This window comes from Falco punctatus (genome assembly GCF_963210335.1).
Source record: "Falco punctatus genome assembly, chromosome: 2".
NCBI lineage: Eukaryota > Metazoa > Chordata > Aves > Falconiformes > Falconidae > Falco > Falco punctatus.
The window spans coordinates 23,228,257-23,250,397 of record NC_137581.1 but is presented as its reverse complement, the minus strand read 5'-3'; the positions used below and the strand labels follow the sequence as shown (position 1 = coordinate 23,250,397).

Genomic DNA, 22,141 nt, shown 5'->3' with positions numbered 1-22,141 from the left:
AACACCTACATTAATAATGTATGCTAACATCTGTGTTAATAATGTATGGGAGGTAGGTCCAGCCCTAAGCTAGAGTTCATATTAGTACAAGGACTAAAATGTAAGTCTAGTTTCACTGTGCCGGTAATCCAGTCATATGGTTTAGCTAGAGAATTTCTTAGCATGTGGCTACTCCCACTGGAGCTGGCTTTATCTGACTGTTGCAGTGACAGCCAACCATGATGTGACATAACTTGAATAAAATACTTGGCAACAGAAACCACTCTCCCATAGCAGCAAAAAACGTTACTTGCTCAGAAAAATGCTTTGCTGTCATATACATGTTTATGACACATTTATTGAACCCCCACCACCCCCAGTCCAGCATCTTTAGGAATAAATTAATATGCCAGATTTTATAAAATTATTTTGGCTTCATCCAGTAGATGTGAACTGTCCTAGCTGATGGTGTCATTCACAGAAGCTTTTAAGCTGAAAACATGGCATGTACATTAAGACTTCTGATACCAGATCAGCTGAATCACCAGCAATGGGTTCTCATGTTTAAGGAGGTTCATGCTAGTTTTTCCTTGTCTGAACCGCCAAAAGGCAAAAATCTTCAATGGAATCCTAGCAGCTTCCAGTGCTGAATGCATCAGATGCAAGCGAAAACAAAGCACTTTGCTCACAAATTTTAAAACAAAGGACTCAAAAGACAGGCATCCACTAGTTTAGTATATATGTAAGTATTCACGACAGGTGATTGCCATGCCACTTGGCCACCCACGAGCAGTAAGTGGCTAGGGTAGATGTCTGGTAGTTTCAGAACAGAAGCAGAAACTGTCTACCCCCTGGTTTCTGAGGACAAAACCTGCACATAGGTGTGGTATGGAAAGGGACACAGGAAAGTGCAAGACAGACATGGACTTCCTGAAGTGAGTCCAGTGAAGAGCCATGAAGACAATAAGGGATTGGAGTATTTGACATACAAGAAGGGGGTGAAAGGGCTGGGACTGTTTAGCCTGGAGAAGAGAAGCCCTGGGTAGAACTTATCAATGTGTATAAAAATCTGATGGGGGAGCCAGACTTCTTTCTGTGGTACCCAGTGTCAGGACCAGAGGCAATGGGCACAAACTGAAACACAGGAGGTTCCCTGTGAACATAAGTGAACACTTCTTTTACTGTGAGCGTGGTTGAGTGCTGAGCAGATTGCCTGGAGAAGTTGTGGACTCTCCATCCCTGGAGATATTTAAAACCCTACTGGATGTGCTCTGAGGCAAACTGTGCTACCTGATCGTGTTTTGAGCATGGTGATCTCCAAGGGTGTCTTCCAACCTCAGCCATGCTGGTACTGTGTATCAGTGAGGGCTGTGGGAAAAAAAGCAACCCACCAGTCAGGAAAGCTTGTTGCTAGCATGGCATTTCCCTGTTTGCAATGATTTCTCTAAGATCTGTGGAATTCTCTACTTCCTTTCCCAGTCTTTGCATCCTTGCAGATGTGTACCTCCCTAATTTTCATACCATTTCAGCCCCTTCCTTTGTACTGCATCACATACAAACTTGTCTTCAGCACCAGACTGCAGTGCTATTGCTTCAGCCTCTATTTCTAAGGCAGTCTTCAGAGACATCAAGTGCTCATCTTCGCTAACGATGCTGGCCTCAATGCTATTTCCCCCTGCTCCTGCAATTACCTCTGGGACATCTTCTGTGGCTTCTTTTACCTATGATATGTCTGTCTGCTTCTGGTCCATCTGTATTTTTATTTAATCTTCCCTAATGCAAACAAAGCTATTCACCAGGTATCAATACAAAATTAAAACATCTAGATATCTCTGGCAGGTTTCTGAGAACACCTCACTGACATGAAATTTATTTACTTAGGGATTCTTTTTGTCCAGGTTCTGTAAAATTGCAGAATAGGTGCTTAGTCTCTAGCAAGTAAAAATATAACAACTGAATGAATAATATAATAAAATATAACTTCATATATAAAACATAACAGCTGAATGAATAATGAAAATCCCCCAGCATATCCTGGGGGATTCTGAGGGAGATGCTCCGGCTTATCCCTTAGAATTGGATACACTCTCTGCCTGGGGCCTGCAACACATGGCTGTGGAAGCCAGGGAGATCTGCCTGCCCCTCCGCAATGTCCTGTCCTGTTCTGGTACAAACCAGGGAGCCTCGCTGAGGTGAGCAACGCCAGCCACAGCTGAGCTAGTTCTACCCTTCACACAGCAGTGACTGGGAGGCAATGAGGAGGCAGGTCCTGGAGTGCTCCTTTGGAGGAAGGTGGTGAGCAGGGACAGGCTGAGGGAAGAGGGACTGTGTCCCTAGGGGCTTACACCTGAGGGTGAGCCTGGAGGCCTTTATTTTTATCCCCTCGCCAAGTCATCTGCGAAACAGCTTCAAGCAGCTGTAGCTTGGTTTGAACCTTCATGCAGACAGTGCTAGTTCCCTGTTCTCCCCAGTGTAAACAGCCCCACGCTGCCAGCCCGCTCCCCGTCTGGGTGGCAGCCCCCTGGGCTCTCAGAGGTGACCACAGCAGGTCCTATGTCACCAGCAGACCGAGCACTCACCCAGCATGGGAAACCTCCTTTGGCCCGCGAGAACAGATGCGGCAGGGTAACTTCATTTGGATTTTTTTTTTTTTTGAGCTCTTTAAGCTTGTCAGTGTCGCTTGCTCTTCCCCTCGTTGATACCCAGAGAAATTACACAGACTGCCAGTGCATGAAAGCAGAAACCATAACTGCTTCGAAAATCAGAATTGAGGTGAGACAGCAAAAAGTCAGCTGCACTGAATTTACCCAAGCACCGAATTTACACAAGAAAATATGTTTTTGTAGAAATGTGAGGGAAGGGCTAAAGAACCGGGCGAGGACTGAGCAGCTGGAGCGGAGGCAGCTGCTCGGCTTGGTGGAGGCATCCTCCGACAGAAGGAAGACGCTCCCCGACCCCCAGAGAGGCCCCTTCTTCTCCTGTCCCGCAGCCGTTTCCTTCAGGCTTGGGGCTCAGGCCCTCACTTTTGAAGAAGTGGTTTCACTGTGGGCAGTGACGTGCACCCTTGAAGGCAACCACCTGCACGGCTCAGTTTCACTCACAGGGGCGAGGGGACTGCAGGGCATCACCAGCCATGGCAGCGGGCTGGCCCCGCAGCCGCCCCGCTGCAACCTCCTTTGGGCTAGCAGGTAAGCTCTGCTCACGCTGCTCCTCGGGCCCGTTGCTTTCCATTTCCCAGTCTCTCACTGCATCCCTTCACATCTTTCCTTTCTTTTCCTTTGACTTCTTATCCATTCATTGTCTTCCACATTCTGTCGCACCTTCCTTCTCTCCTCTGGGGATGCTTTTGCCTCTCCCATCACCCGTTCTCTCCCAGCCCAGCCTTACTTTTGCTGTGGTGGCACCTGACACATTTCATGCTCAGGGCAAAAAAAGTATTCAAGTATACTGATTTTTTGTTTTCTTTTTCCTGATCCAAATGTGTTTCCTGGTGCTAATGCTTGACCTGATCAATTTAAATGATACATCTGTGGTTTCCGATGTAAATAGTGTGTGAATCAGATACCTTGGTAGAGCAAAATATAACAAGGTATCTGTTTCTTACCAGGTTTTGTTGTTGTTGTTCAACGATCTAAGTAGAAGGCAGCATGATACCAGTATCTAGAAAGTGCCTTTGTTTTGGTAGAGTGCAGATTTTGAGGTTTTAAAGCCTGATTTCCTCTACTGAAAATCCTCCCAACATTTAACTGTCAAGAGAAAAGGAAATCGCATTTGCTTCCATCTCAAGTGCCTGAAACTATTTTTTTCTAACTCTAAAATAAATGTCTAGCTCCTACCAAACATGATCTTGCTGATTCAAAATCCAGAACTGGGAAAAAAAAAAAAAGCTCTTTTTTTCCCTGATTGACGTGGTTCTGATGCATGCCTGGGAAAGTTACTTAACAACCTGAGGTCTATTTTCAGCTCCATATACAGGGATAATAATATTTACTTCAAAGCACAATTGTTAGATATTATTCATTCATGGTTGAAAGTCTACGTGAGCTATTTGAAGAGAAGGTGGAGGAAAAATGAAAATGAGTATTTTATGATCTCCTACTTTGCATGACTGCTGATATTACTACTAAGCAAACCCTGCCGAAGAGGGATTTCTGTGTTTTCTTCTTGACTGAGTTTTGCTAGTCTTGCAGGCTGCATAACAAAGTAAATAAAAATTACTAGCATCTAGGAAGTGATGGTACCCGAAGGTCCCTGCAAGGCATGGACTTCAGTGTGGCTAAGAGACAGTTCTGCAGAGAGCAAGCAAAAGGTGTGAGAGCCCCAAGATGCAATTATCCTCCAGGAGGACTGGTGTTCTTTTGGTTGAGATATTATGTAGTCAAGGTGAGGTATATAGGGAAGCAGTGTTGCTTCTTGTAAGGATAGCTGTTATAGGGGGGAAAAAACCAAATACTTTTGGGCTTACAGACTGGCTAGGATTTGAAGGGTGAGAGGCATAGCTGACAGCAGAAATCCTGAGAACTCCTAGTTCCATACATCTCTTTCTAGCAGGTCACTCTTTAAAAGCAATTTTGATGTAAAAAATACTAAGCATTTAAATAATTGTAAGTGATTTTTTTAAAATGTGTGTTTCCTTTAAGAATCTATCTGTTGTCTAGAGATAAAGCCTAGTAATAAATTGTGCAGATAACAGACTGTATCCATATGATGAACCAGAATCATCAGAAACTGCAGCTCTTAACCAGCAAAGAAAAGCTAAACTACAATAACCCCTAGAGGAGAATCTCCACAGTATCTGTAGACTTAAGGCACCAGGTCTGTTTTTAAATTATAGGCTCAGAACTGCAAAAGTTGCAGGAAAGAAAAAGCATCTTGCCCATATTACTTGCTGGAAATAAATGCTTCCCAGCAGCAAGAAATGTAATCCCAAAAACTTAAGAAAACAATACATGCAATACAATAGATATATGTAAATACAGCTATATACATTAAAAGCACTATTCCAGTTCTTCATCTTCTTATCTTTTTCTTGTCATCCCAAGCAAGAGCTTGTGTTAAAGAGAATATTATCTCACATGCAATTAGCCTTGTGTTAATGGAAGAAGTGGGAGGGTGAATGGGGCCTGGGAGCTAAGGCAGTAGTAGTTTCCTGTTTTACAGATTGGAGAATTTTGTGATGAACAGAGACTTTCGGTGACCTTTCTCGTTAGGGGAAGTCTTCCATTGACAGCCACTCTTGCTCCCTTTGGTTTTGTTGCATCCGCTGTTACTGAGAGCTGTTCATGAAACCCACAGTTTCAGGGCACATGAGAGAAATGAAGCTGTGAGATGCTGACTGAGATCTCCCTGTGGCTGGCAAATGAGAGGAAATTTTATATGAGCAAGGACTTCTAACTCAGGCCCTAACAAGCTCTGGATTAGATTATGGTGTGTCTGATTGCACAAAAACTATGGTACAATACTGGTGAACCCCACCCCCAGAATATACAAGTGTCCATTACATTCCTACAGCAGAGACCCAAGTAAATATGAGATGAGCCAGCACACTTCTGCTTTTTAAGGAGAACCCCAGAAATGCTTGGGACCCAGCTGCCTGCAGGATCTGTGCACCTCCCAGCAATACACTGACTTCTCTCTGACAAACATTCCAGAGCAAGTTCAGGCGCTGAGCCCTGCCGCTAGTAGGAAGGTGAAATCAATGAGCACCCCAGGGGGAATCAAGTTTGATCCTGACTACAGTCTCTTTCACAAAACATGCAAAAATCTGGGTGCAAGCCAACTGTGAGTGCTGGATAAGACCAGTACATGGTCTGCTTACTCAGGGAAATGGTTGTGCCCAGCAAAACATGTTGTCATGGTCATCCATCACCATGTATTGCATGGATTGGAAGACAAGGTATCACTTCTGGGGTGAAGATTCCTGAAGGTGAAAGCCTTGTGCAACAAAGGAGTTATTTTCTAATGGAAGTAAATGCAACTTAAAACTATGGGTGGTTTTTTTTTTTTCTTTTGAGGTTTGTCCCTATTTCCTTTCCCCCTCTTTTCTCCAGAAAATTCCTCAGGGTACCTATATTTCAAGCTACTGAGAAGCTGGGAAATGCCCAGAGTGCAGCCCAGCTGCCAGGGCTACCCCACACTTCTGCCCAGCGGTGAGTGGGTGTGCTGCTGCGGCTCAGCAGAGTCAGGTTTGCCAGCGGAGCAGAGCTGTGGGCATCCTGTCTTTCTGCAGCATCTCCTTTGAGAGCCCTTCCCATAACGACCCCAAAATAATATAGCACAGAGCATCTCTTGTTCACAGGTTTCTGAAAATGTAGCTTTCAAAAGACCTGCAACTTCATAGCACAAAGTTATACTCTGTTAACCAAGAAACTGGTTTGGGTGATTGAGTTAGGTTTTCTGAAAATCTTCATGGAGATGTTGGCTGTGAAAGGCAGGGATAAAAAGGTCCAGCAAACAGCAGTGGAAATTAAATCGGAGAGTGAAACATTTACAGAGCAAATGTGTGGATGAGCAGGAGTGGATGACCAACGAAGATGGAAAGCAATTCCTATTTTTTTATAGCAACACTAGAAAAGGACAAGGACTATTTAATCCAAGTGATCACACACTTTGAAAAGGAAAATAGGGACCAAAAAAAATCAGTCCAGAGCCAACAAACAGCAGCATTTCTCTAATAGGCAGAAAGACCTTATCTCCCATACAGCTTAACCCTACTGCTGTTAATAGAAATACGTTTAAGAAGATGCTATAGGACTCTAAACTGAAACGTGATGCAAAATGCTTCCTTAAGGAATCTGTAACCCTTCAAACACAGGTAATACTCTAAAAATTGCTGGTGTGTTTGAAGGATAGACTCTTCTTTCCTCCTCTGTATTTCATGAAAAATAAGATGATAACAAAGCAAATAGCTGGATAAACATTGTGTGCCTCTTTCCCATCCAAAGGAAGGATCTCTAATTTTTCGAAGATGTTTACTTAAAAAACTTCTGAAAAAAATGAACAGGGTAAACAGACAGAAAAGGTAGCTTATTGCCTGGATATTTAGCTCTGTTATTGTTGTAAAAGTAAGACATTATTCACTCCTTTCTTTGTAGTCTAGGTTTAATTGTGTAGATAAGATTTCTAAAGGGTGAGGTACAGGGGCTGGTTTGAAAAGTGTTTTGTTGTTACAAAGTGCTCTTTAAGGAGTATGTTGGATTTTATGTTTGTACAAGTGCTTGGGAATTACAGCTGGTTTTTAACCCTAACCTCATAATGATACAAATAACAAAACCTGGAATTTATTTTTTGTTTATTTTTTCCAAATGTGGTACCAAATACCAACTATTATGTTTACCAAATACCTTGTATTCATTTTAATCTTTTCATATTTTGTAGCAAAACCATTCTCTCCCACTCTGCCTCTCTGTCCATCCTTCCCACACACACAATGCAGGCCTTCTGTGTTCCCTCCTCACCCCCTTTTCCAGAAAAGGAAGGACAATATACTACAGTCAATTGTGGAAACTGTTGTTTTCATTTAAAAGGGAAGTTTTACAATACTAGGGTGACAAATAGTATAATTTCATTATCTGCCATCTTCTATTTTCGTTTCTCTTTTGGGCAGATCCTTTTCTCCTTGTTGATGAGATGCCAGGAATCTCATACCTTTACCTTTAGGTACTTAAATAAAGTAACTGTTGCTTGCAAGAAGTTACTAATTCTACTGATGTCAGTAGAAGTGCTAAAGTGTGTCAGGTAATAAGACTGGAGTACTTAAACACAGCAGTTTAAAAAAAAACAAACAGTTAAACCAAACTTACATCATTAGATGAGACATAACTGTTTGCTTTGCTTCAGGGTTGTCTATCCAGCTTTTTAATGGCAAAAACCTGCCATTCCCACAGGCAAATATCCTCTAGAGAACAGCCAAGAATAAGGACAACCCTATGCCACTTTCTGGTTCATAGGGGGCCTCTGCAGTGCATTGCACCAGCACTTTTTTGCCCATGGAATTGTTCCTTTGCTCACAGAATCACAGAAAGCTTGAGGTGGGAAGGGACTTCTAGAGGTCATCTGGTCCAACCTCCCTGCTCGAGCAGAGCCACCGAGACCCAGCTACCCAGGACCCTGTCCAAGTAGCTTTTAAATATCTCTAAGGGTGGAGACCACCACCTCTCTGGGCAATCTGTGCCAGTGCTCAGTCACCCACATGGTGAAAAAGTTTGTACTCATTGCCTCTGGTCCTGTCATCGGGCGCCACTGAAAAAAGCCTGGCTCCATCCTCTTTGCAACCTCCCTTCAGGAATTTGTACACATTGATAAGATCTCCCTGAGTCTTCTCTTCTGCTGACTGAAGAGTCCCAGCTCCCTCAGCCTTTCCTCATAGGAGAGATGCTCCAGTCCCTTCATCATCTTTGTGGCCCTTTGCTGGACTTTCTCCAGTATGTCCATGTCTCTTTCATACTGAGGAGCCCTCAACAGGACACAGAGCAGCAGATGTGTCCTCACCAGTGCTGAGTAGAGGGGAAGGACCTCTACCTGCTGGCAAAACACCTCCTAATGTGGCCCAGGATAGTTCACCATACTTAGTGGGGTGGAAAGGTTTGGGTGATGAGGGAGCCAAGAAGCAGCTCCCTTGAGAGGACGGAAGATGTGGGCAAGAAGCAGAAGAAGAACCAGCCACAGTGTAGGCTGTTCCTCAGAAAGGGAGGTTGCCATGGTAGCTGAGGTTCACTGCTTTTTCAGCCACTTTTCAGCCACTTCCCAAAAAGGGGTGTCCTCAGCAGTCCCAGTTATTCTTTATAAACCGGACCACAAGTGGCTGATTTGGCCCAAACTGTGGGTAGAGCAACAGGGATTTCCATGAGCTCCCAGTGAGCACCAGCCTCAGCAGAGAAGTCACCATGGGATCACAACCTGGGGGGGCTGTGGAAGGGCTGTCATTCGTTCAGCTAGTCCCATGCAAAGCAGACAAAGTGAGTAATAACAAACAAAATAACAGTTCAGCTCTTTGAGCAGCGCCTTTATCTCGGACTCACAGGGAAGGTAGATGGAAAGTTACCTTAGTGAAATGAAAGGCAAATAAGGGTTTGAATACACCCCTGCAGTCCTTTCTCACCCAAGCCCAGGTAAACAAAAAACAGAAGAGGCAGGACAGAGAGATAACAGAGCTAAATGTCTTGCTTGCTTCAGTCTTCAGCAGCTAAGTCATGCTAAAAATTTTTTTTTCAGATAAAACCTGAGTTACTGACATAGACTGAAAGCTCAGAAAGGTGATTTCAAAGCAAATCTACAAATTAAGGAGCAACGTGGTGCTAGGGCCAGTTCGTGTTCAGCAAAGAAGCCTGCAACAGCTAAAGGGGTTGGGCTGCTCGTAACTGTACATAATCCCTCACTAACAGCAGCTCATTCCCGGAGGAACAGCAAGTCTCATGTATGCAAGAGGGCTGGTCTGAAACATGGTAGAAATATATAAATAAGTCAAACTGGATTGTTACTCATCCTGGCTTAAGTGAATGCTGAAATCACAACATGAATCACAGAGCATGATTTGGATATCAGGCTGCAACAGAATAAATGGCAAAAGTAGTCAGTGAAGTTGGATACGTAGTAGTATCGTGTGAAAAATACGCCTGCACTTCATGTCATCATTAGCTTATTTTTACTACACAAGACACTGAAGCAAACTTACCTGTAAGTAATCAGTAAGAAACCAGGAGTAGCTCTGCTGACTCCCAGTTACCTGTTTTGTTGGAGGAGGTTTTGTGTGGTTCTCTGGCAAGGGAGTGCAAAAGACATCCTCAGTGTGATAACTTATTTTAAATCTTCAGTCATCTCAACTATTCTTTGTTAAAATCTCTGCGTAATTTCTAAGCTGGCTGCAATGAACTGTAGGCAGGGCTGCTGACTGTCCTCCTCCAGGAAGAAAGATATTAGCACTGAATGGTGTAATTTTGTCCAAAAGGTGAAGTTTGCTGAAATCTGCACCAAAACTATGTTAGGACATAACAAGAGAGAGGACAAATTCTTGGAAACGGTGGCCAAGTCATTAGGTTTATAAAAAGAAAATGTGGAACAGTAAATTTCTTGCAGCTGTTTTCATCTGGGACCTGAAAATGGAGAGCTGAGGAGAAGATGAGAAAATCAAAAATACAGAAAATTAATTTGCAGACGGTCTTCTCTGCTGCATGTGGCAAACTATGTTGGAGTAGGTGGGTCTTGGCAATGACATTCCCGAGGCAGATTGAACGAACTTCTTTCTTTTTCGTACTTTAAAAGGAGATCTTGTAGATTCAGGCATAGATTAGATTTGGAAGGACTAGGCAAGCAAATTTCTTAGACAGAGGCAGTGTAGTTCTACTACAGAAGCTGACATTGAGTGAGTAAGTTATCAATCAGCAGAACCCTTTTCTGGCACTTTCACTGGCTGAATTAGAAATGGTTATTCACTGTGACAAGTTCTGGTTTAGTATTTCATTAGAAGAAACACTATTGAGACCTCTATAATGAATAGGGGCACCACCTACTTGGAAGATATTCCGCTGAGTTGGAAGTTTTTAATGTATATGCATGAGTTGTTCTTGTGCAAAAAATACTTTTTTTTTTTTGTCATATTTTCAAAATTATAGTACTGAGTCAGAATCCTGTCTGAGCCATGCAAGGACAGCATGCTACCGGCTACCCTAGAAAGGGTCAGTATTTTTAAGCTTTCTGTCTTTACATAGAAGATCAGGAAATATTTGCTGGAGACCCTGTGGAAGAAAAGAGAGGGGAAAAAAAATCAGATATCTTCATCAATTATTTCCTTAATGTATGAAAGAATTAACAAGTAATTTTTTGTTTCACATTTCATTTCCTAAGAATAAAAACCTGCAGGGCAGCTCCTTCACAAGGAAACAGGAGCCACAACTGGCCGAGCCTGTTACCAGCTGGGAAAATACCCCCGCGCTTCGGGAGGGCGGTGTGGCCAGCCCCGGCGGAGCACTGAGCCGGGGGAGCTGGGGGGGCTGCGCGGGCTGTGCCGGGCTGTGCGGGATGCGTGGGGCTGCGCGGCGCCGTGCGGGGCTGTGCAGGCTGTGCCGGGCTGCGCGGGCTGTGCGGGGCTGTGCAGAGCTGTGCGAGATGCGCGGGGCTGTGAGGGATGCGCGGGGATGCGCAGGGCTGTGCGGGATGCGCGGGGCTGTGCGGGGCTGTGCGGGGCTGCGCGGGATGCGCGGGGCTGCGCGGGATGCGCGGGGATGCGCGGGGCTGCGCGGGGCTGTGCGGGGCTGTGCAGGGCTGCGCGGAGCTGTGCGGAATGCACGGGGCTGTGCGGGGCTGTGCCGGGCTGTGCGGGGCTGTGCGGGATGCGCGGGGCTGTGCGGGCTGTGCGGGCTGTGCTGGGCTGCGCGGGGCGGCGACGCCCCCTGGCGGTCGCTGCCTGCCCTCCCCCGGGGCCCTCCCCGCCGTAGCGTTGGCGTTGGCAGCTCTCGGTCCCGGTGCTCGGAGACGCCTCTCTCGGGCGGAAGAGCGCCGGGAAGAACCAGGATGTAACGGCATTGCCTGGACGGCCCCAGGGGGTAAAAGGGCGGGGGGGTGGGGTGTGTACATGTGCAGATCCAGGTGGAAAAATCCTCCAGGTTTTTTGAAGGTTGCAGGCAATGGCAAACAAGACTGGCAGGTGACAGTAACATTCCTTCATGCAGCATAATATCAATGTCACTTCTCATCATTACTTTTTGACTTGGCACGTAAAGCCTAATTAAGCACTTTCCGAAATTGCGAGGCCTCCCCTACTCCCTTCTTCTCACCACTTTCCTGCTTAGCGATTCAAGCCTAGAGTTTCTTTGTGCCCTTCCACTAAACCCTCCTGAAGAGCCACCACACTCTACAGGCTTTTTTTTTCTGCCTCAAATCTCAGTCATGCTTGAACATCACTGTGAATAATTAAATCAATTAATGTTGGTTGTAATTAACTGGTAAGACCAGATAAATGACTGGTCCTGACCTAGACGTACCCCTTACAACTGGTCACAGTTAGCATGAGCTGCAACAGAGGCATCTTGTCACCCACCTTGCTTGGTAAACCTTGTTCTAACGTGATTATTACTCTGCAACATGAAGCAGTATCTCTGGCCCCATCATCATGAGAGAGGGAACTCACAGGTCGCATTTTTTTGGAATCTAGGAGTTATTTAAGCTGAAAGGGTGAAGATACTGAGGCAGGAAGATGTGGTAAAAGATGGGGAAGGAGGAAAGTTAAGTTTGATGGGAGAGAAATAAGATATGGGTAAAAGGTTCTTTCTACCTATCCTGTCTCCTTCTGATTTTTGCCATATTTATATTGAGTAAAATTCTCACTTCAGGATCCACCACTTCAAGGGTGATTTGAGAAAAAGGCAGCCACAGGCAAAGGTGTGGATTTTTTAAGAGTTAATGCATACATATTAGGCTTATCCATGTCACCACTATTACAAATTTGTTCCTGGCAGCACATGACTGTGGAAGAATTATAGCTTTCCTGGGGAAAAGGCTCTTCCTTTTCTGATATTGTGTAGGTCTTAGAGAAATACATTACATTGAAAAAAAGAAAATGAAAGCATGAATGAGCCTTTCAGAAGAAGCAGAATCAAGGAAAAACATTGGGAAAATGGTAATGCTCTGATTCACTGCCTTGATCTTTCAGCTTCTAGCTGGCCTCTTCAGGGACTGCTATTGTGGTCTGCATGTCAGTCATCCTCCCAAAAGCCCAAAGTAAGCACTGGGCTTTGGGTCAGAGAACACCTACCTTCTCTGATCAGGAAGAAAATTTTGGAAAGTTGATCCATCCAGAGAGTGTCACCCAGAAAAGAGTTCAGAAGACAAATTAAGAAGCAAAACACAGTTGGCTTTATGTAAGTATCCTGAGCTGTAAAGCAGAGTGGAAGATTGTTCCGTGTCTAGGAAAGGCCTAACCGCTGTGTAAAATACTAGTCATCCTGAGCGGAACACAAACACAAGATGCATCCCTTGGTATGAAGAGAAAGGTTTTCTCTTCATCCTTCTCAGTGTTCCAGTTCCTCAGCTATTGATGAACTCGGACTTTCAGCATATTTTGGAGTGGCTTTCCCAGTTTTCCAAAGGCTACTTTAGTCATGCCCCATTTGAAAATTAAATTTCCTAAGCAGTTTCATTAGGAGAACCATGTGATAGCTTCTTGGTTTGATACCTCCCCAGTAGATTCAATCCTTTCTTCTCAGCACCGTAACATGTAAGCCCACTTCTTGACTTGTACAGGCATTTCCCCTGTATGTGCCTACACATCATGATGAAATCCTCGCTCCATTTATGGCAGCTAGAGGTTTGTCTGACTGCAGTGAGAACAGGATTTCTCCTACTGCATTTATTTTTTTATAGCCTATAAAAAGATAATGAAGATGGAAAGCAGGCATAAACAAACATTGTTCAGAGGCAGCAATTTATTTCCATTCCAGCTTCACCACAGTTTGTCAGTACACAGTATGATTACACATGCTACATATTTGATATTACTTACCCAGTGCTTATTTTGGGCTTTTGGGAGGATGACTGACATGCAGACCACAATAGCAGTCCCTGGAGAGGCCAGCTAGAAGCTGAAAGATCAAGACAGTGAATCAGAGCATTACCATTTTCCCAATGTTTTTCCTTGATTCTGCTTCTTCTGAAAGGCTCATTCATGCTTTCATTTTCTATTTTTTCAATGTAATGTATTTCTCTAAGACCTACACTAGTTTAAGCCATTCCATGTCGTGTAAATACTCCTGGCTATCACATCACTCATTTCTTCTCACTGTAAAGCAGCTGGAATCATCTCAGGTTCAAAATATCCTTCCTTATCCTAAAAAAAACTTTCTGGATTTCACAGGAATAAACGTAGGGGACAGAAGTGACAAGCTCTAGCAGTTAACAGGACAAGGAGTCCCGTTTTCTCTTACACATGAGGGTGTCAGGGTGCTTACTACTCCCTCTTCCAGCATATGCTCCCACATACCGTCCCTTACAGATGCAGTTCCAGTTCATCAGACACCTTGTTTGCATGTCTTGCTCACAGTCTGTTCGCTACATCTGACTGCTTCTGCCTAATTTTTAGCCACAAATCTTTTCCCTGTTGGTGTTTAATTAAACCTTTCTCTTTCCTACTGCGGTGTCAGGCATCCTCCTAACAGGGCAATGTGAGCAAAGCAGAGTAATGCCAGGGATAAATTGGCTGGGCTTGTACAATCAGAAGCTAAAATTATTTGCAGATCAGAAAGCTGAAGCAAGGGGATGCTCAACAGGTCAATGAGTTGAACTTTTGAGGTCATATTTTCAAGTGTTTTCAGCTGTTATGTCTTGCAGATCAGTGGATATAGGTGGGTTCCTATCCCTAAGCCCCTCGCTGTGAGACAGTCAGATGGTCTCTGCTTTGAAAAGGGTGAAAGGTAAAGTGGCCAATGAACAGAAGTGGAGACAGGTAAGCAGAGAAGGACTTGGTGAAAGGCTAGTGGGAGGGCTGGAAAGCTGGGTTGCATCAATGGGGATGAATTCGCCATGCTTGGTATAGATACCTAATGCATACCTGCCTTTCAGTTACCCTCTGGCACTCATCGTCTCAAGAAGTGCCAACGTTATCTTTATAGCTATCAGAGGGAGGTACATGTCTCCACAAAGAAGTCCTGTGCACCTTTCTTAGGGATGACAGGCAGATGGACAAGATCTGCCTCAGAGGTCTGCAAAAGCAGGCCATTGCCTGTGTATACTGTGGAAAGGTGGCACCCAAAATGAAGTGTATGTTCAGTGTCCGAATGACTCAGTCTTAACCCACGTTTGCCTAGAGGGCTAAGAAGAGGTTGTCAAAGTGTTGCCAGCTTAGAGCTCAGGCAGCTGCAGAAGGCACAAATGTCAAAGAGGAGATGGCAGCTACTTTTACTTCTTTCTTCCTTCTTCCAGTTTTGCTCCTTCCATCACCTGCAGAAAGTCTCATTACATTCATCTTTCAAGCACTTCCTGATATATTTGCCTTTATCCTCCTTTCAGCTCTGCACTTTTCTTTATGTTCAACCATCTCAGGAGCTGAAAGGGGGTGGGGGGGAGAAGCAAAAAAATAAAGCAAAGCAAAAAACCAAGACTTGAGGGCAAAAATTTCCCAGGTCACCAGGAGAGAGATGTTACTTTATGATTCAGTGCTTATTTGTTCTGTTGAGGGCTGGCTTTAGGGACTTAATGGAAATCGGGTACATTTCACCCTGCCAGTTCTGCAGTCTTATTTCTGTGTATCTTGTTTATGTGCAGTGATGGGAACATGGTTACTGTATGGCTGCTTTAAGGCTGAAAGGTGACTTTTCAAGCTGCACTCCCTACAGAAAAGCTCATATGAAGCATTCCAGAGAGATGATGCCTTTGAGGCACCAGAAGCTTTCCCACACTTCTCCTTATGCATAAGGAGAAATGACATTTGCTACTTTTGCCAGGACTGGGACCTGGCAAGTGACCTACTCTGGCTGTATAGGCTCCTGGGGCATGACAACCAGGGCAGTATGGAGAAAGGAGAAGGCAGGAGAAAGCCATGGGCTTATTCTTCCTAGACCTCCACTTTCCACGCCTGCTTTCCTCAAAATAGTGGCAACCACTGCTTTGTTTGCTTCCTAGAGGGGAAAGAGCACAAGTCTGTGAATGGCAGCTCAAGGGAAGAAGTATCTAACCTGGACCTCACTTGCAAGCTGCTGGGGGGCACAAACCCACTCCAGGATGGCTCGGGAGAGTGTCCAGTTTGTCAGGTCAAATACAGCCTGTCCTGGAGAGAAGGGAAAGGGAAGACTAGATCTTGAGTCCTTGGGTGTGCTGAGTGTGGTCTTTAAAGGCAAGCTGGAGGACTTTATTTTGCCGTTGCTGTGAGCAGGAGCAAGAGGTTCTGGCGGAGTGTTTCTGACTTGGACACCACCTTCGTGCCTATGGAAGGGATGGTGCATGGTCATCATCTGGCTCACCACAGGCAAGCACCTGTGGCTGCAGGGTTTAGTGCTGCAGGGCTTTTTCAGACACACCGATGCAGAAGTGATCTGCAAGAGGGAGCCTGTGTTTTATAATGTGGTTTCTAAAGAAGCCTTCATAACACGTAAGTGCTTTTGTCTTTAGACATTTTCTGCAATTTTATGTGGCATACTTCTAAAGTGTGATGTATCTGTGCTTTTGAAAGGTTTTCCAAATAGTGCTTCCACTCAGCTTCAATACTGTTCAATACAAACAAAAATGCAGTTTGCAAATGCACATGATATATCTGCATATTCCTTTTGCCTTTTTTAAAAAGATGTAATCTTTCTACAGAGTTGCTGTATTTTATTTTTACTAAAATTATTATTCCTGAGCAGAGATCTAGACATGATTACATCTGTTTTCTATTTCTGTGTTACAGTTCTTGTTATGACAGCAGTTACTTTCACTTCTGCAATGAAGCAAAATAGATCTGAGATTATGTGTGTGTTTATCAGCCAGAAGGATGAAGGTTCAGGAACACCAGAGACATTGGTACCTTCTAAGGTAATTTAACAAAGAACAAGTTGCTTATAAAATATTACTATCCATTCCAGAAATGCCTTCCCAGAAGTTTACAACACCCTCAACCTTTAGGCTGTGGGGATGTCACAGTCAGAATAACCAAGATTAGGCCGAATATAACTACAGAAAATTAGAAATACATATCACAAATCATACTTTGAAACTGTAAACAAATAAGTACCAGTTTTCTCTAAAAATGAACTTCAGTTGCTTCCCTGATGCTGTCTCACATCAGCATGCCTGAATATTGCTTGAAGTGTATCATTGTAAAAAACTACATGCCCTTAAGACGGATTGCCAAGGCCATGGTGTGAACTGGTGGCCTGCCATGGTGTGTGTGTGCCACGACTGCTGGAACCCATGGGGAAGCTGTACCACTCTCTGTTCCCACCACCAAAGCCCAAAATCCCTGCCTGGTCCAAGTCTTGACTGAGACACCAAAGCTGGATAAGGAATCAAATATGAATTTTTGTTCCTTCTCTTCTGACTCAGAATGGCAGATGGCCAAGAAGAGGTGGTGTACAACTAGGTTATAAAGCAGCTGCGACCTGTGATTAAAATATTTCCTGAGGGTTCTTGTTTCAAGATAGTCTTATGAAATCTTTTTAATTCCTGGACAAATAAATCAATAATTCAGACAAGAAATGAAGGTATACCAGCCAAAGCTGTGCTGTCCTTGTATCTGACAAGGCAGAGTATGGCTGTCGTCTGTAGATACTTCTCAGATCAAGTGAAGGAAAAAAGAAGGAGCAAGGAATGAGAAGAACAAACTGGTCAAGCACAGTGCAGGGCAAAGGATGCGATGAACTCCATCCCTTCATAAACTTACGCCAGGTAAATTTCACCCATCAAAGCAAGTGAGACATTTAGGACTACTCTTCAGATGCAGCTATTTGCTTGCCACCTTTTTGCTGCAGCTAAACTTAGAGACGCACTAAATCTGTCAGTGGCTTTCAGAATGACTGTGGAATATTCTCTTTCTGTTTCTGGTGCTCTTTTAGCCGTTTGCAGTGGTAAAGAAATGAAAGGTGTGAAGGTGCCCAGCCCAAATGTTCCTTACCTAGTAAAGCCCCCAAAGAGTTGAGGAGCAGTCTAGCCAGATGATGCTATGACAAGCAGTAGGATGCTAAAAAAGGAGAAAAAATTCTGACCCTGCCTTTATGTTGAGGTTGCAAACAGAAAAGTAGTATTATAATTCTGTCTTCCTATGGTTCTACTTGAAAGAAAACAAAAATGAGAGTAAAAAATAGTCTATATCATTACAGGACATTATCATGTTTCCGGCTAAAATTGTTCTGTGATGTCTGTCTAGAGAACAGAATTGACTAATTCAACAGTAACCCTATAGTGTTTCCTCGTGCAGTAGAATTCAACTTATTTGTGAATCAGTCCAAAAGTTGAAAAAAAAAAAAAAAAAACCGAAACCAAACAAAATGAAGGTAAGATGAAGGTGTTATTTCAGTATAATTTGAATTCATATTTGGTCATTGTGATGCATTATTAAGTTGTGAACGCTTTTCCAGAAAAGCATCCTTTAAAATATTTGAGTGCAAAAAAAGCAAGTAAAACTAATTGCTAATATAATTTATAACAATCTGTCCTCCTGCATTGCAGATTTCTAACAATCTGGAAGACCTTGGGTGTTACTTAAATTCTCAAGGAACAGAGAACATCTATGAACCAACCAAAAATGTGGAAGTCAACGTGTTTGAAGATATTGAATTAAGAGTAATAATGAACATTTCAAAGATCATTTCCTGTTTTTGGTTCTTTAAAGAGAGCAAAGCCTGTAAACCTTCTTTGGACTCAGAGAATCGGTAAGTCAAGTGATGTACTGGATCAAAGATCCTGTAAGAGATCATTTATTTTAGGGTGCAAATGGAATATTTTCTGTAACAGTGCTTCTGTTTGATTTCATGTTGTGCATTATCTTTTTAAATCTTCAAACCTTTCTTAAATGTTGTTACCTGGCAGCACATTGCTGATTGTCATTTAGACACATGTATACATATGAATCTTAAAGCCAATAATAGTTTGAAATAAGCTTGTTCTTTTAAATTTTATAGCATCATACATAAGGGTCTCCGGGGACGTTCTGACACATCAATTCAAGCTTTGTAGTGCTCATGTGAGGCAAAATTGTGATTTTATAGTCAAAGAAACTAAGGCGTGAAGAATTATATGACTTGGTAGGGTTACACTGCAGATCTAAAACAACAGCATCAACAGCATCCCGATTCTCACAGCCAAACCTGGGCTGCAGCCTGAGCCTGGATTATTGCCTCCCCCTGCAAAACATGCAGGATGGGGATGTAGGTAAAGCACTTCGCTGCGGACCTCCCTAGCTCTCTTAGGCTCAAGAAGTCCATCCTTCCCAACCCTCAGCATTAAGTGTGTGGTACCTGTGGTTGTTAAGTTCCTGTGTGCTGCTTGTTTAGGAAGATACATGATGAAAACACTTTAGGCTGAAGGGTGCTGTGTAAATAATGGATATTAGTATCTCTGAAGGGGTTTTGCAAGAGCTAAAGAGCTAACGTTTTATTGTGTGTGCTGCGTATTACCTTCTAGATAACAAATACAGCTTTGCTTTCTGTTTTATAGATATGTTACATCTTTGGCTTTTTCCCAAATAAAAGAAGCACAAGCTGGAAATTACACCCTCTCAGTCATAAGTAAAACTGGTAATTATACAGTAGTTGTGCCTGTTCTCATCAGAAGTAAGTATATCTCCAATGGAAGGGGTCACTCCATCAATAGGGTCGGGGGGAGAGGCTCAAATTCACCAAAAGTATTGAAGCTCTCGCATCCTGCATTTCAAGCGTGTTCCTATATTTGAATAGGACTTGGAGCTGTCCTCAGAGGCTGAAGTCAAAACCACAGACTGCCTGACAGTTAGCTTTTGCTAGTCAATAAACTATGAAAATGAACAAATAAAGATGTAAATGCATGACAGCTCTCTTCTACACCGTCAGAGGTTCCCCTCTGTGCCAAAAGGGACAAACTGAGGGTGGCTTTTGTGGCTTTTTTGTGGGCTAGATTTGTTTCCTTGCATCTTAACCCATTTATTCTTGGTGTTGCCAGCTTGGCTGTTCTCTGGAGCAGATCAAGATGTCCCTTTTATATTCCGGTCTCTGGCACTCCAAAGTCACTGACCCACAGCCACGTCTCTGCCCGTGCCTGCCCCTGGCTCTCTGCACAGCTTTTCCTTTTGCAGTTCTTGAGCAGCAAGAGACACTACTGAGGGAAGGGGAAAGAGAAGGTCCCTCTTCTCTGTGCCAGCCTTTACCTGTCTGTTGTGTTTCAGGGTAAAATCCATCAGTACTGCAGCTGCTCAGTACAAGGGTGCCAGAGAAGCTGAGATTTTAACTGCTGTTAAATGCTCATGACAGAGCACCCGCAAGATGCAGCTTTCTGAAAGGCTCACAGTAGAAGCAGATTTGATTGAATTTTCTCAAGGATCACCCAAGGGACATCTCTGGTGCAAAGGCAACTGCTGCAACAAAGTTCAACCTTCTGTTTCTAAGTAGGGATGTCCAAGAATGTCTTTTAAAAAAAAAGACCTACATTGACATGACTTTTTTTTAACAGAAGAGAAATACTATATTATTTTGTCTGAAAAGTGCCAAATTTAAAGATAAAATTAAAAAATGAAAAATAAATTTCAAAGAAAGGAGGGCAAAACATCAACCCAAGCACCTAAAAGACTGGCAAACCCTTCTAAAGACAGGTTTAACAACAAGCATCACTGTTCTCCTTGTTTTTAATAAACTGTGACTAATCAACAATTTTTGTTCCCTCTTTGTTTTTAAAGCATTTCTTCTTTTTTACTTTTTTTCTTTCTCAGGTGTCAGAAGTGTCACCTCCAGTCTCTCCTTGTTTTATTTGAAGGCCTATTGCATACCTCAATTAAAATTATAACAGCTTCACTGAGGGGACAGGCTATTAAATCTTTAATTAAAATTATCTTCTCTATATATCAATTAGGCTTTAGAGGTAAAAAATGTTAGTACATGTGCAAGCACAAGTAGTTCAGAACAGTCTTGATAAAGATCTTTTCCATATCAAGTGCTTGGATTGCATTCTCTTTGCTTCTGTGAATCTAATATAATAATTACATCTCTCATAAAATCTGCCAGGCTAGATGTGAATCCTTTGACTAAGATGTGAATCTCTGTAGGTGAAAAAAAAAACCGCTTCTAGGCCCAGCTTATACGAGATAAATGAAGAAAGAAATTAAAAATCCAAAAGTATTAGTTTCACCTTAGCCTGTCACCTTGCAGGCAATGGAAGTATGACTCTAAAGAAAATTTCACTCTTCTGTGTGGAAGCTGTAATTTCATTGTAAGATGACCTAAAACCAGACTCAGTGCTTTTCATTTTGAGTGAGATCTTTAGCAGTCTTAATACATTAAATTTTTGTGCTTAGTTCAAGTCTGCGCCTGATGGGTTCAGTGGGCTGGGAGCTGCCTAGGAACCTTTTTCCCCTTGGGTTACAGATACAGGATAAAGAAGTCTGCTGGTTATCAGAAGTCATTACCACCCGTTGTTTTTCCATCCGATCTGTATCTGATCTGGCTGAGTAACATGCAGCTATCCCATTTTGTATAGAGATGATGTCGTCCCAACAGATACTTCACCAAAGGCCATGGGCTTGGGATGTGATTTCGAAAGGTATCTGTGCTCCTGCCCAGTGAAATGAATAGCAACCACAGCAAATTAACACCCTTCAAAATCAGTTTCAAGCTTATCCTCTGGTGTATGGAGGCAGGTTTTTGATGCAGGGAAGCTGTACATTTAGCAATCAAGGCTGAAAAACTCATGAGACCAACCCACAATATCTCTAGGGCAGAGCAATTTTCTATTCCCTCAGTGTTGAAACCTCCTGAAACAAATTACAGCTCCGTAACTTCATGTATTATGAAATGAGCAAAACGCTGTTTCAAAATTATTTCAGCATTCTTAAACACTTGCATGATTTTTAACAGAGAAACCAGGCAAACCCTATTTCAGGAAAAGGGAAAAATCAAACTCTATTGAATGCCTATCTGAGAGCTACCCGCAGCCCTCTGTGGAATGGATATTTTGCAAAACACCTGAAAGGAGGTATGGTGTATGTTTATATGCATGTTGAATTTCTAGACTGAAGGTTTACTACCTTCTGAGGAGGAAGGGGGAGGCTTTGTACTGCTTGCTGTGCCTGGTAAGCTGGGGAGATAACCGAAGAAGAGCTTTTGGGTCACAATTTTTGGAGACGGGCTCTGCTGGGTTGCACACCCACATGCTGGTTGAAAACCTGTGTCTGCATGATCCACTTTTAGATGCTGCAACACATTTTTCCTAGAAATTTTGGCTGTTGTGCTTTTTTGGAAATTTTCAACTCTTATCTTGAAAAAAGTTATTCCAGATTCTAGTATTTTGATGTCACAAGAACAAATCAAATGTATCTTGTCTCCTTCTAGTTTTTCACATTTTTTGGAAATGTGAATCATAGAATCATAGAATGGTTTGGGTTAGAAGGACCTTTAAAGGTCATCTAGTCCACCCTGCCCTGCAATGAGCAGGGACATTTTCAGCTAGATCAGGTTTCTCAGAGCCCCATCCAACCTGGCCTTGTATGTTTCCAGGGATGGGGCATCTACCACGGCTT

At 43.2% G+C, this 22,141-nt stretch overlaps 1 protein-coding gene across 3 annotated transcripts in view; it reads left to right on the top strand.

The window, feature by feature from the left end:
• Window positions 1-2,346: 2,346 nt before the first annotated feature.
• FLT3 (fms related receptor tyrosine kinase 3) overlaps window positions 2,347-22,141 on the top strand; it is a 46,251-nt gene continuing 26,456 nt past the window's right edge. The window contains exons 1-5 of one of the 3 annotated variants that reach the window (XM_080376396.1): window positions 2,347-3,167; window positions 16,352-16,476; window positions 18,109-18,311; window positions 19,096-19,211; window positions 21,480-21,597. In XM_080376396.1, coding sequence (XP_080232522.1) covers window positions 3,113-3,167; window positions 16,352-16,476; window positions 18,109-18,311; window positions 19,096-19,211; window positions 21,480-21,597 — 617 coding nt within the window. In that variant the 5' untranslated portion in view covers window positions 2,347-3,112. The remainder of the gene's footprint in view (window positions 3,168-16,351; window positions 16,477-18,108; window positions 18,312-19,095; window positions 19,212-21,479; window positions 21,598-22,141) is intronic. The other 2 variants (XM_080376397.1, XM_080376395.1) reach the window with 2 other exon arrangements.